Source organism: Urocitellus parryii, chromosome 9, assembly GCF_045843805.1.
Source record: "Urocitellus parryii isolate mUroPar1 chromosome 9, mUroPar1.hap1, whole genome shotgun sequence".
Lineage (NCBI taxonomy): Eukaryota > Metazoa > Chordata > Mammalia > Rodentia > Sciuridae > Urocitellus > Urocitellus parryii.
In genome coordinates this window covers 137,670,893-137,686,208 of record NC_135539.1, presented here as the reverse complement: position 1 = coordinate 137,686,208, position 15,316 = coordinate 137,670,893, and the positions used below count along the sequence as shown (strand labels likewise).

Here is a 15,316-nt window from a genome sequence, read left to right as displayed (position 1 = left end):
AAGTGATTTGTATAGAGAAAAGGTTACCCACAGAACACGTAAAGAAGGACTACCACACACAAAAACACATGTATTCACCATATCCTCCTGCATTCCTATGCTTTCCAAAGTCTTCTCTCTAAGCAGCCCTAGTCAATATAATTATTCCTGCTACACAGAACTCAAATATTACCTCCAGACAACTTTGACCTGCGTCACCTGTCAGAATCTCTGGTCCCTGGATATCCTGAATAAGGCTTGAGAACAATATGCTTAGAATGACATAGAAGATAGGGAAAAAAAAGACTGTGCTGCTGATGAATATTAAAAAGAGCCTCTGAACACAGAACTGTTTATTTCTAAGGGTGATTTTGCAAATTTCCTCTAGACTACTGATACAGCTAGCTATTTATAGTTTTGTACTATTTTAGGGATACCTAGTGAAAGTAGAAAAAGCGATGAATTTACGAAATAAATACTTGGATCAACAATTTGGTTCTACTGCATAACTACTTACTCCTTTTAAAGACTCAAATTTTTCATCTATAAAAGAGATCATCTTAGATACCTGAGTCTTTGTATGTATTCAAGAAAACACAGTAGGGGAAGGAAGGGGGAGTGGGGTTATTAATGATGGTGGAATGTGATGACACGAACTGGTATAAATATATGTGTATACAACCAGAGGTATGAAAAATTGTGCTCTATATGTGTAATAAAAATTGTAATGCATTCTGCTGTCATATATAAATAAAAAACAAACAAACAAACAAGAAGACAGAGTAGGACACTAATGAGGTGCAGAATTCCCTACTCCAAAATATTGCACCTTGCCATTTAAGGAAAGAGCAGACGTGGGAAGTTCTCACTGACCTCCTGCCCTTCTTGCATGAAGCAAACCATAAAAGCATCCTCAGACTTTCCTCTGAAGCAGGTCCAGGTCAGAAGACCTTTCTTGCAGAGGTGCCCACCCTTTACCCAGAGAAAAGAAATGTCCATATATCTGAGGATATAGGGCCCCAGCGAAGAATTTGAATCAACAGGCCATGCTATATTGCTCCTATTTTATTACTATTAAGTCACATCATTTTGTCATTCAAATATACAGCTCCAGGGCTATCTCTCTCTTCATCAAACCTAAGAATAAAAATATACAAATTTACCTGTTTCTTTAAGTCTTCATTTCTGAAGGTTCCTGTATTATAAAGATCTATTAAATAGCTTGACATTTTTCTCTCATTAACCTGTTTTATTATGTGGGTTTCAACCATGAACCCAGTAATGGGTAAGAAAAAAAAAAATCTATTCTTCCCTACAGCACCTTCCTAAAAAAAGTAACTGGCTGGATACACCAAATAAACGGGAGCTATTCTTACTAAATATACAATAACCTAAATTTGTTTATAACTTAAAGGACAGTTATCTCAAGCAACAATCATTAGAATCAATCTAGTGTATCATTCTATTCAGCATATTTACGATTTTATGAAAGTGATAAAACATGTAAAAATAATACTTAGATGTGATCTTAATTCTATTTAAATTTCCTAAAAAAAATAAGTGACTCTCACTTTGGTAGCTGCTAGTATATTTTTGTTCTCAAAATGGAAGCAAGAAATGTAAATGGGGCAACACCAATGATGTACAACTGACAATTATTAAAGAATATCTGAATGGCAGCTAGCTGGTAAAGTGCATACTATAGCTACATCAGCAACTATGAGAAGTCATAAATGAAGAAGATCAAGTGTTTAAAGGAGGAATAGAAAAACAGGGATTGTGTTTGGGAAGGACAACAGAACTTAAAAGAGCAGAAGTAAGAGGGCAAGGCAATATAGATATATTCTGAATAACAATATGAATACAAGTTAGCAGCAGAAATGGGAATTGTATGAATGGGAATTGTAAAGGCTGACTTCCTAATTAATTACTATTTGAAATTTGAGCTTTGAAAAATTTTTTTTCTATTGGTTTTGGGTTTTCTAAAGGACAGTATTTAATGAGGAGGGTGGACACATTTTAAATTTAATTTTAAAATTAGTTAAAATTCTCTGAAGTGAAAGAGGTGAAATAATTGCCAAGCTTGTGTAATAACATTTATCAAAATTTCCTCTAATTTTTAATGGCAGCCTGTGTACAACCTAGAGTTAGATGCAAATGTTGAATTTGCAAGAAAGTTTTCAGAGGGGCTGGGGATATAGCTCAGTTGGTAGAGTGCTTGCCTCAAATGCACAAGGCCCTAGGTTCAATCCTGGGCACCAAAAAAAGGAAAGTTTTCTGAATGACTTGAGGTCAATGAAGTTACACAACAGCAATGTTTTCTCTCTATAAAGATGAAGGATGTTTGGTAGGAGCACACAAAGACAGTCTGAAGGGGACATAAAGTGGTTGGAAATAATTTGAGGGAAGGAACATGCATGGGAAGACGAGAAAGCAAAGAAAAAAGAACAAATAAAGAAATATTTTAAAGAAAGCATTATTGCTATTTGTTGAATAATTAGAAAATACAGAGATGCAATAATTCTAGACTTTAAGGCTTAAATGACTTAACAATGACAAAGGCAGAAGGAAACAAAGATGCTAATATATCAAATGTGAAAATAAAAAAATCAAAAGAATAACATTTTGTAATAAGTTTCTTTTTATCATGCAGAATAGAATACCAAAGAGCCTACTGCTTGTTTTAAATTGACCTTACTTGCTATATTTATAGCTTTAGAGCAAGTGCTTCTTTTTTGTCATTTGGGTCTATGAAAATTTAATTAATCAGATAAAATTTAATGTGTTAAATGAACAATATTAAGCAAATGCACATTGAGAAACAAGCTCAAAAAGTTATTTTATAGCATATTATTACATATTGCTGTAGTTTGGATCTTGACTGTCTGATCCAAGGCTCTTGTGTTAGAGGTCTGGTCCCCAGGTGGCAACTGCTGAAAGGAATTGGAATCTTTGGGAGGAGGAGCCTACAGGGAGGTCCTTACTGCTGGTCTCTTGAAGCGGACAGTGGAACTCCAGTCCCTTCCTCTTTCTCTTTTATCTTCTTGGACATTAGGTGGGCAATTTGCTCCATCATAAGCTTTCCACAATGGCCATCTAACACATCCACAAGAGGTCCAAAGCAGTTAACTATGTCACAGACTGGAACCTCTAAAACTGTGAGCCTAAATAAGCCTTTTTTCTTTGCAAGTTAATTATCTAGTGTATTTCAGAATAGTGATGGAAAGCTGATGAAAACATATATGATGACTGGTAACAAAATCAAAATGGCTGCAGATTACTAAAAAAGAGAAAAATCCTTTCCTAAGTCTTAGAAATTTTACTGATGGGGTAAATTTCCACGTGGACATGATATTGGCAACTGTTTACACAGGGAGAACAATTTTCTGGAATCTAACATTACCTTGTAAGGTTTGAGAAATATCAAGAGTGAACAGTTTTGCTCTCTTGGCTTGGATATTCCAATTGAACTGCAGAATTTACAATCACTCCTATTTGTGTCAGTTTCCAATTACTGGACTTAATACAAGCCCAAGTCCATTTTCTTTTAGTCTAACCGAGCGAGCCTGTGTTCCTGACTTACAAATCTATTTTGTACCCAAATACAACTGTTCTTGCTTTATTTTAACCACATTCATGATTTCCTGGTTTACATTCCCACAGGAAGTGCTACAGTTTTAATCTAAAATGTCTTCCAAAGACTTGTGTCAAAGGCCTGATCACCAGCATGGTTCTACCAGCAGCTGTGGAAACTTTTGAAGGTGGGGCCTAGTGGGAGGGCATTAGGTCACTGGGGGTGTGGGACACTGGTCCTTTTTCGCCATGAGGTGAGCAGATTTTTCTACCACATGTTCCTGCCATGATGTGCTATACTGCTATAAGCCCAAAAGTGATGGGCTAACAAACCATGGACTGAAACCTCTAAACCTGTGAGCCAAATAAGGTTTTCCTCTTTTAAATTTAACTATTAGGTATATTTACAGAGTAGTAGAAAGTGAGCTAACACAGGAAACTTCCACACTGGTGAACAGATTGGGGTTTTCAGAGAGTGGCACAACCAAAGAGGGCATGGAGGCTCTATGCATGTTACAGGATAGAGCACAGAGTCTGAAATGTCTCTCAGAGGCTCATGTGTTGAAAGCTTGATTCCCCAATACAGCAGTGTTCAGAGGTGGGGCTTTTGGGAAATGATTGGGTTATGAGGGTTAATGATTATTAAAATCCTCATCAATGGATTAGCCCATTGATAATTCCACTAATAAATGGGCTATTAGGAGGTGGGGCAGATAAAGTTAGTAAGAAGTAAGCAGCTCCCTTTGAAGGGAATGTTTTGTTCCCTGACCCTTCTTTTTCTGTCTCTTGCTTCCCAGTTGTCATAAGGTGAACAGCTCTGCTTCACTATGCCCTTCTGTCATGATGTTCTGCCTCACCAGAAACACGGCAGCCAATCAACCATAGACTGAAACCTCTAAAAGCAGGAGTCAAGATAAATCTTTCCTCCTGTAAGTTCATTTTCTCATGTATTTTGTGACAGCTACAGAAAGCACACTAATACAATGCATCTCTTCCATGTAGCCATCCTGAGTTGCATCCTTTATAATATACTGGTAAATGTTTGGTTGAACTTGGCTGATTAAATATCAGGATGTAGTGCCTTTTAGGAAACAGATCTTTGACTCAGCTTTAAGATCCTGGTTTACTACAAACAGCACCAGAATTTCCAGCCTTTGTTTTTGCCCGAGTAGACGAATAAGAATCCCAGCCAATTATCTGATATCTCTCTTGAATTTGGTCTCATATCTTTAATGTGATAAACAGACCATGGAGAGCCCCCCTGATGTGGTTCTCTGAAGAGTCTGTGACATTATCTAGTAAATCCTATGAAAGGAAGACTAGGCCTGTAGAGGTCATTGTTGGAAACACTTTGGCATTTTCTCTTCCCAGATGGGAACACTATTGGCCCTGTACATTTTCACAGATGGGCTCAAGACTGGATGGACATGGACAGGACCTTTGCCTCCCATGTAATTTGAGGCACTTTCATAAAGCAAAAGAAGGGAATTATGAGTTCCATAATAACAATGAAAAGGAGGTCCCTTTAAATTTTTTTTTTTAAAACCCAGGGGCTCTTTACCACTGAGCCACATCCCCAATTCTTTTTATTTATTTTGACACAGGGTCTTACTAAGATGTTGAGGCTGGCCTCAAATTTATGATCCTCCTGTCTCAGCCTCCTGAGTTGGTGGGATTTGAGGCATGTGCCACTGTGCCCGGCTCCCATTGGTTTTAACTTCAGAAACTCTGATTTAATAAGTTTAGGGTTTAGAAATTTGAATTTTAATATGTATATCAGATAATTATTAAGTCTGAAGTAGATCATCAGCAGACTATATTTTTGAAAAACACTAGTCTAGATGTTGAAAGCTGTCTACAAATACTGCATAATAGGAAAGAGAAATCTGCATATTTTTGCTTTCGGTGAGGGGGCAGGTGAGAGGGAAGTAGAGAAGATTCATTCACTTAATTTTTTTTAATTTTTTAAACTGAGTACCCATTTACCAAATCATTTACCAGAGAATAGCAATAAATAAAAGACAAGGGTTTTTAACCTTAGGAGGCTTTTGAGTTTAGTTGAGAATGAGTGCATATAAAGCTTATTTTTATTTAAAAAAAACTTTTATGATTCTACATAAATTTTTGAAAATACTATAATATTAGAATTTGAATTACATAGTCTTAATGGCAATGTAGTGGAAAAATTAACTTCACAAATGAAAACCTATGAGAATTTAAAATAAGAAAGAACGGGAAACCATTTGTATGGGTTAATACCCATACAAATACAGTTTATGTATAAATTATCTTTTCTTTCATTATCTTATTCTCATATTCTAAATTAGTCCATGATAATAAAATGTCTGAAATCAGTATAATTTTGTATGATACAATTTTGAAAACAAATTTGTAAGACTCTAGTCTTCAGTGGCTAATTTTCCAAGTTGACATTATACCCCAGAGGATTCAAGTAAAATAGAGATAAAGAGTGAATTATCACCATAACATTGAATTCAGAGAACGTTGAGACCATGTGGAACTACAAACTACCAAACATTACCCATTATGTGGATACAACGTTTACCAGGTGAATGGAGAGAAGAGATTAGCCCTATTCTTCTGGGACAACTTAGCAAGAGGTAGAATTATTGAAAAATATAACAGGCTGCTCTGTTAAGCAGGATTTCCCTGTCAGCATGTGTTCAAAAGTTTTAAAGACACCCCCATTAGATATGTGATATAAATGATTCCCTCCTTCCCTTCCTTTTTTTTTTTTTAAACTGGGGGTTTTATTTTTTATGTTTTGACAAGGTCCTCATTAAGTTGCCCAGGTTGGTCTTGAACTAGTGATCCTCCTATCTCAGCCTCCAGAAGTCACTGGGATTACTGGCATGCACCACTATACCCAGTGATAAAATGATTCCTACGATGGCCAAAATTGCCAATCTAATGGTAGTCATATACCTAATGAACAACACTAAATATTTCTGTGGCTACAAAACTCAATACTGTACTTATAGGACTACCAGCCTATTGGCACATCATAAGCAACAAAGAAGAGCAACAAAAAAAGGGTGCCTTGGCACAGTTAGCAGTAAGATCAAAGGCACAAAGATGTAAACACAATAAAACAGCACAGTATTTGAAGATATAAACTCAGTTCAATGTTGCCAGAGTGTCAGATGTTCCTATGCAAGTGAGACATGACCATGCTGGAGAAGCAGGTGGTAGTGTGATGAAGGCACATAAAAGGTCACATAAAAAAGCTTAAATGTTATTCTGTAATCACTGGGGCATCAATGATAGGCTTTAAACAATATATATAAGCCTGGAACTATTAAGAAAAATGGCAGGGGATGATGAAACCATCAAATAGTGGAAGGAGGCATAGGATTTAATGCATTCAAGATTTATAGAAAGATAAAATTTCCAAAATAACTCTAAGGTTAAACAGATACCTCAAGGGAAAGTTATTAAAAATTTATGAAATGGGTCAACATTAAAATTAAAGGAGGCTTGGGGTTGTAGCTCAGTGGTAGGTAGAATGCTTGTCTAGCATGCATGAGGCACTGGGTTCGATTCTCAGCACTGCATATAAATAAATAAAAGGTCCATCGACAACTAAAAATATTTTTAAAAATTAAAAGGTTAGTTTATGTCTTAAGTACATGTTACCATGTTTCTCAACTGTGTGTGTATGTGTGTTTTAAAAGGAGTGGTAAAATAGTGGTAATAATCAGGGGAATGCAAAGACAAAGACATCTGTTAGATGCTCTTTGTGCATTAACATTTCATTTCAAATGCTGGACCATTAATGTTCTTCCCACATAGATGATATTATTGGCTTTTCTCCCAAAGGAGTTAAAATAAACGACACTAGAGTGAATAGAAATTATCTGTCACTCTTTTCACATGATATGTTTAACTGTAGAATGTCTAAAACATTTTCAAGGAGAAAAAGAATGGAGGATGAAGAGAAGGAAATAAAGTTAGATAGTAAAAATTAAGTGTTTTGGCAACACTGAATACTACAGTTTTCAACTATTGGACTCATATGGGTTTTGAATATATGCATACATACACACATGCATATTTATAAGGAAAAGAAGCAAAAATACTTCTATTCCCCTAAAAATTGTGAGATAAAATTTATATTGTGGCTCAGTGGCAGAGCGCTTGCCTCACACATGTGAGGCACTGGGTTCGAAAAAATAAACAAAATAAAGATAAGAAAAAACCCATACACTAGCAAATCATGTTATTTTGTACAGTATCAAACTTGCTCTAAATAAAAAAATACATATTTTTAATAGTGACTGGATAGAGAGAGCAAATAGATTAAATTAATAAAACAATCTCTTATCGCCAGGACTTCAAATCCATATTCCAATCCATTAATTAAATTAAATCATACACAAACTATCGTCGCACTCCTATTATTTCAAATTAGAAATACTTAATCTCAACAATACTTTCTATAAAGCTTATGAAGCTCATGTTAAAAGTTAAATATGTTCTTTTTTTCTATTTGTCCTAAGGTAGAAATTCATATTTCTGAGCATAATCTCACTTTTAAATATAACTGATTATATATATACATATATAATTCAAATTTTCTTTTCATAAACACTTAATATGCTTAAATGATTAAAGAAAAAAAAGATGTCTCTATAATCTTATTTACCTGGTCTTGATTTCTATTTGTGAGATTATGTGTGCATTAATAGAAACTTTTATGAAGTTATTTTCTCTTAACTATGCATTAACAAATGTAGAATCCTTCTCTACAACTGTCTGTTCTGAATACGACACATGTACCTTTTGTGAAAATGACATTAAGTAGGTTAAAATGTTTGTTCACAGCTAAAAATCTGAGTTTTAGAACAACTCTATTAGACAGTGTGTCTAGTGAAGCAAAGTGAGATGTTAAAGGTTACAAAAATTCCTCCTGCTCCTTCTTGCTTTTAGACTACAGAATAACAGGTAATAGCAAACTGATTTGGATGCAACAGACAAAAAGAATGAAAGGATTAAAACAAAGAGTCATCTATACAATTCTGTAGCTTTTTATTTATTTCACTTAAAGTCTGCCAACTATATAAATATTAACAAACTTAAAAATGAGGGCAGAAAAATAACACTTTTAAGTTTTGGTAATTGGTATTTTAGTACAATTTAATTTGTGGCCAATCTGTCAATATAGACAAATTTTGAGCACTGAATTTTAGTTATAATGCTTACCCATTTTTAAAACTCTTCCTAAAAAACAATTACGTGGGAATGACAAACTTTTTCATAACTTCAGTGTAACAAAAAAATGCCCTAAAGATCCTTGTAAGGCAGGAGAGTTCTGTGAACTCCAAGAATTTTTTTCAAAGAAGTCCCAAAGAATTTTTTCAAAGAGCCCCCAAAGGATCATAAACAGTAATCAAATGAGATAATTGCTAATTTAACTAATGTCCACATTTGACTTAATAAGAAGCTTTAAAAAATGGGCTGGTTCTGGAAAACTAGTCAATCACATCAATGAATTCAGTGCTAGCATAAAGCACGAGAATTACTATTTATTCTGTTTCATTGTTAAAAGAGCAATGGAAAGGGGGCTAACTTATGCAAATATTTAAAGACTACATTTGGAAATATGGAAGCTTCTGTACCACTGCTTTCACTTTACAGATAGTTAAGATGTGTCATCGAAACTTTAGAGCAACGGTAGGAAAATCCCATTAGTCTATTTTTTATTTTTTCCATTTCACATAATCCTTTGAAATATTAGGTGATTAGGACAGAAGTCTTTCATTAGAAGAACATGTGAGCAGGTGTTAAGATACACTATAAACTCAAATAAAAGTCTATCTGAACATATGGTAATAGTATAAATAAGCTCCTAAAGTTAATGCACTAATTACAGTAACCAAAACATTAAAGAATATAATAGTAAAGAGCTTGGTAAGAAAAGATTCAAAACATATATTAGTGAGATTTTACAAATAAATTATGTTTCTTTTACTTTGCTCAATGAGAATTTCAATTTCTTTTAGAAAATTTCAGTTAGGAAACTTTTAGTCCATCTTGTCAACTTCAAGAAGGTTTCTAATCTGAGGTGAGTTATGTTCAACTGACAAAGGGGTTCTGTTAGGAGCTGTCCATGGGTTGCATGTGGGTCACCATGCATGGAAGCCTGGTGGTCAGACATCTGGCGTCTGGGAATGACCAGTGGACATTTCCTCTGGTCAACTGCCCAGGGACAATGTGAATCTCAATCCCACCCTGCCATGGCCCACACAGCACCTGAGAGGGTGTGACCTGCCAAGATGTCAGTCAACTTACTGACTAAGATATCACAAAGCAAGACTCTGCCCTTGAAACCTTATCCCTGCCTTTGATGTACTCTCTTAAACAAACCATCAGAGCCATTTTTTCTTTGTCTAGTTCCAGAACCCATGTGAAGTAGATCTATCAGGGGCTTCTTCTTTTGTAAATATATTTCTGAGTATTTGTGTTTTGTTATTTACTAATTATTTGAGATTTTAAGTTTTAGGGTGGCTTGGATTTCCCTAGGTAGGAAGAATCCTCTAATGAGACACTGCTGGCCATCAGACCACTCCCCACACCATAGGGTTCCATTTTTGGGTTGAGGATATTTTATTGTAAATGAGTTTAGGAGATGAATTAAGAGGAGCGATAAATACAAATCAAAGAACTTCTCAGACAACAATTGGGTGAGTTTGTTAAGCACAGGATAAAATTAGGTTTGACTTGTTAAATGACTTACTGATAACCAGTGTAGTTTTCTTACAAGCACCATTGATTTTACAAGACACCACTAGCAACAAAAATCCAGTATATAATTCCTTCAAGTTAGAAAAAAGAGAAATGAGAACCAGATATGTTAAGTAACCTAAAATCAGAAAAGCTAATCAACGCTATAAACCTGGAGTCATTGTCCCTTTTACTAGAAAGGGAATCCTTTCTTTCAAACACATCTCCCAAATTCTTAGAGCAAAGTAAAACTCTCAAAGAAGTTCCCGTCTATTATAGTCTACCTTAATCAAAATATAGAAGGATTCTTTAAAATTTCTCCAACTGATCATCTCCTGAACTCTTAATTCATCTCTTGAACTCATTTCTGGTAGAAGTATTGCCTCCTATTCCACAATGTCACTTAACCTAAGGAAGGAACCCTTCTGTCAGTTGAGCATAACTCACCTCAAAATGGAAAATTTCCTGATGCTGACAAGATAGGCTAAGTTTCCTAAAGAAAATTTTCTAAGAGAAATTGAAGTTTCCTTGATTATTTTCAGAAATTCTTATTGAGCAAATGAATCTATGAATCTACTCATAGATGAATCCCTAATTAGTTAATTAATCCCTAATTAGTGAGTTTCATCTCTCACCTGTCCAGCTACATCTTAGCAGCTCCAAACATACTCTATACTTTTTCACATTCTCAAAATCTATGTGCACACAGTTCCTTCTGGCTAGAAATACCAGGAATAAGTCTGAATAACTTATATAAAATACCAAGCAAGATGAAGACAGGATATATGTTAATTTCTTAATTCTTATACACTGTAGCAACTACCATTTATTGAAAACATATTATGTATAAATGTTTCAAATGCATGATGTCATTTATTTCCCAATTAACTCTTAGAAGTACTTAAGAGTACTTCTAAGTACTGACTTTAGAAATGAAGAAGTAAACTCAGGATAAAAAACTTTTCCAAGGATCCATAGCAAGCAACAGAACTACATGTAAATAGAAATATATATACACAAATATTCTTATCCCTTAATCTCACTCTCTCTCCCTTCCCCCATAACAAATGCTGGCATGGTTAACAAAATTGGAAACTTATTTTCTACATATCAAAATAACAAACAGATATCAAGAGTTAAAATAGTTTTGGATCCTCTGATCCAGATTTTTTCCCACTTATAGAATTTTACATCAGAAATATACCTATGCTGTAAAACTGATTTTTTAAAGGTAGTCTAAAAACAAGAAGGACAAACATCTAAACACCAACTATAGTTATGTTCAAGTGATAGAATTACAAGTTAATTTTCTTTATTCTTTATATTCTAAAAGTTCTTTATTATGTGGGAAAATGTAACTTTGAGGCACAAATGATAGAGGGATAAAAAAGAGTCTGTTGAATTAATATCATTTACATGGCTCAAATACTGAAGGCTGAGGAGGAAGCTTGTGGTTACTTAGATTTGTTTTCATTCTTCTGATTACAACTTGTATAACTTAGTAAGCATAGTGAGAAGTGGCATAATTCAAACGCAAATGCTGATACAACTAAACAAAACCTCATGCTTATTTTAAAAAAGTAACTAACACTTATCAACTAGAAAGAAACACAGCACTAAAAGAAGTGAGGCATATATCTTCCTAACTATTCACTCACATGTATTCAGACTTAACAGTTTCACTCTGCAACTCAGGGTGATGTCACATCCATACAGTAAAGTGTCCTGAGAACAATAAGGGTTAATGTGAGACTGTACCAGTAAAATACAAAAGTATCTTTCTTTCACCCAAATAGAATATAAGGTAAAATAAGAAGGAAACACTTTTAAAGTTGCCATCTACTTTTTAGGCCAAAAATATATTTTTGCTTGTTTAATTATGTGTTATTGATGAAATACATTTTTATTCATTTAGAAAAAAATCACGTTTTCCCATTATGTACACTTCAGCATATTTAACAAATTCAAACAGTATTAATTAAAAACCTTAATGTTCAAATAAATGATATTTGATATCCACTTTCTTTCCCTCTATTACTACTATGGAAATTTGGTAGGAACTGTCAAAATATAAACACACAGAAACCAAACTGAAATTTCAAAGTATTTTGGATGCTTTTAGGCATGGTGTGTAATAATGAAGGTTCAGGCTAATGGCATAATTAGAATGCATTCTCCGATCAATATTTCTTTTTTCTCTCAAAAAGGCAGAACAACAACAACAAAAAAGCAAATAACTTAAAGATCTGTGTCAATTCTATGCTTCAAAATTGGCATATCTAGAAGATATACTATTTTTTAAAAAGGATTTATGAGAAAAATATGTAAGAATCATTCTAATAAGTCAAGTTCCATTACAGTAAGTATAAACATAACAATGAAATATTTAAAATGTCAACTAGCAAGCTCTATAAATCATATTTTGTTGATTTAATTACAACATTCACTATGAAATATCTAATGCAACAAATATTTTCCTGGAAGCTATCCACACAATAGTGGACATTAAAGATATGGAATATTTATACTTTGTGTAAATTTACTTTAAGAAGGAAGTAACTAATAGGGTTGCCTCAGTTTTCCACCACCTGCTTGTCTCCTCCCTTTTTTCCTTTCCTGCCCTTCTCTAGTCTGGACACTGGGAAAGAAGAGTGGGGCATTTAGGAGAAGATGGGAGCCACAGTCTTCCTGGAAGTCAGGGTCCATGCTCAGAATCTTCTTTCCTTCCTCTCCCAAGACAGATAAGAGTTCATTCAGATTGGCCCTCTTCCAGTCAGGAAAATTTTCTAAAGTGTTACAAACCATCCAGCTAGAGAAAAGAAGAAAGGAGAGGAAAAATAAAAGGAAAGAGAGAAACAGTTGAAGAAAGAAAGAAACTCCTCTCTTGTCTATTCCGGTGTTTACTAAGGAATTCTGGATAAGAAATAGCTTGCAAGTGTGAGAAGTCCATGTAATTTAAAGATAATAATTATTTTTTAATTGAAGAAAAGAAAAAGGTCCTGTTTTATTTTTTGGTTTTGTGTCTGCTTAAGTGGATGAGGGTGTAGCAATATCTAACAGACTCAGTAATATAATACAATTGTTCCTGCTTGCAGATGCCTGAGAACCATTTAGGTCTCCTGGCTGCTATGTGTAATATAACCTTCTTCGAGTGGGAGCATGATTCATCTTTCTCAAACTTGCCTGTTCATATAATTTCCCAAGGACATTTATGAAACTTTCCAAAATACAGATCCTTACCCTTCTCCTTTTCTCCCTGAAATATTTATTCATATATTTTGTTAACTGATTTTTAAAGATTCCCAGGTGATATGGATGATCAATCAGGTTTGAGAATCACTGGTATAAATAAGTTTTATTCTAGAGATCTCTTCTGCACTTTAATAGTACTGTATGAATCCTAGAACTTGCTTTACTTCCCTAGTTTAAAGCAATCTGGTGCTTTATACAAAAAGTACTATATGGCTTATAGTATTATATGGATCCTTGAACTTACTTTACTTCCCTAGTTTAGAGCAATCTGGTGTTTTTTTTTTTGTTTTTTTTTTTACAAAAAAGTGTTTACTAATAAATCAGAAAAGGATGCCTATTTTCCAGATAAAACTTAAATGAATTAGAAAAAATAGATAGGTCTTTAATGCAATACAGTAAGAGAAGGAAGAACATACTATAACTCTAACAAAAATATTAAGCCAATAACAAATGACATTTCCCCTACAGTTGCATGTTTAAACATTTCTGTTGGGGCTGGGGTTGTGGCTCAATGGTAGAGCGCTTGCCTAGCATGTGCAAGGCCCTGGGTTTGATCCTCAGCACCACATAAAAATAAATAAATAAAATAAAGATATTGTGTCCAGTTACAACTGAAAAATAAGAATTTAAAAAATTAAAAAAAACATTTCTGTCACTTTCAAAAATGGGCAAAATATGGTAGAGTATACTCTAATTGGAAAAGCAGTAATTTTGAAATAATTATATAACTAATGGTTCTCGTCAGGAAAATTAGTTTTCTTAAAATTTATATAGTCTCAAAATTTACCACTGAGTTTCAAATCTATTAGTTATGAAAACTATCTTCTATCTATATTTTAGCATTTCTTTGGTTTAAATGACTATCAGTTAATCATGCAACAAACAAGATAAAAGCCAAGTCTGAAAGGTTGTATCATTCATTCCAAAACTTAAATTAATTTCACATTATATGTGCACAAGCCATGTAATGGTAGGGGTAATTTAAAAATGAATGATGTCAATAGCAAAGAGTTCGGTACTTCTTACTGTGTGCTAGAGACTGTTCTAAGCCCTGTCTATGCATTACCTCATTTTATTGTTCTGACAACCAAAAAGAGAAAAGCTGCTATTATCCTCAGCACTTTACAGAGGAGTACATATTTATATGTAATCAGTGTGGTTAGGACCTTGGGCAAGGTCTCAGAGTGGGCAAGTAGGAAATCTTGAGATTATGACGGCTTTTTATAAGGAGGCTATAGGTTAGTAGGAGACCCAAGCAACAGCATGTGAACCCAATATCAGGACTACTTCATTCAACAAATAATTTTAAAGGATAGGAATCATGAGAAAATCAGGTAAAGAAGATCTTAACACAAAATTTAAAATGCTTCATGGTTAAGTGTTTTATTATACACAAAAAGATTTATTCATTAGAATAAGAATAGAAAGAATACGTTTCATTATATGACATAAGACATGGGTGCTCTCATCTAAAACAGACATAAATTTTCACAGAATAGGTGATAACATAGATGATAGGTTTCTAAGCCAAGTATTGCTGCCCTTAATTTCAAAGGAGGGAAATTACTCTGCAGCCATGATTCCTGATGTCTCAAGCCACAAGAGGAAATGTTCAATGCTTTTCCTGAGGACAGAGTATACATTTTGGGGGGCTACTTTAAAGGAGCTAGGGAGTCTTAAATGTCTTTTATAAGTACTCGCTTTAACCATTAGCCACCTAGTAAATATATATGATACATGTGGTACGGAGCTGACAGTATAAGTATGA

General features: G+C 34.2%; 1 protein-coding gene across 5 annotated transcripts in view; it reads right to left on the bottom strand.

Annotated features, from left to right (window-relative positions):
- Cop1 (COP1 E3 ubiquitin ligase) overlaps nucleotides 1-15,316 on the bottom strand; it is a 172,574-nt gene that overhangs the window by 21,245 nt on the left and 136,013 nt on the right. The window contains exon 19 of one of the 5 annotated variants that reach the window (XM_026388478.2): nucleotides 11,647-13,105. The exons of the other annotated variants lie outside the window; for them this stretch is intronic. Coding sequence (XP_026244263.1) covers nucleotides 13,091-13,105 — 15 coding nt within the window. The 3' untranslated portion in view covers nucleotides 11,647-13,090. Of the gene's footprint in view, nucleotides 1-11,646; nucleotides 13,106-15,316 lie in introns of those variants that run through there. 5 annotated transcript variants of the gene reach the window in all.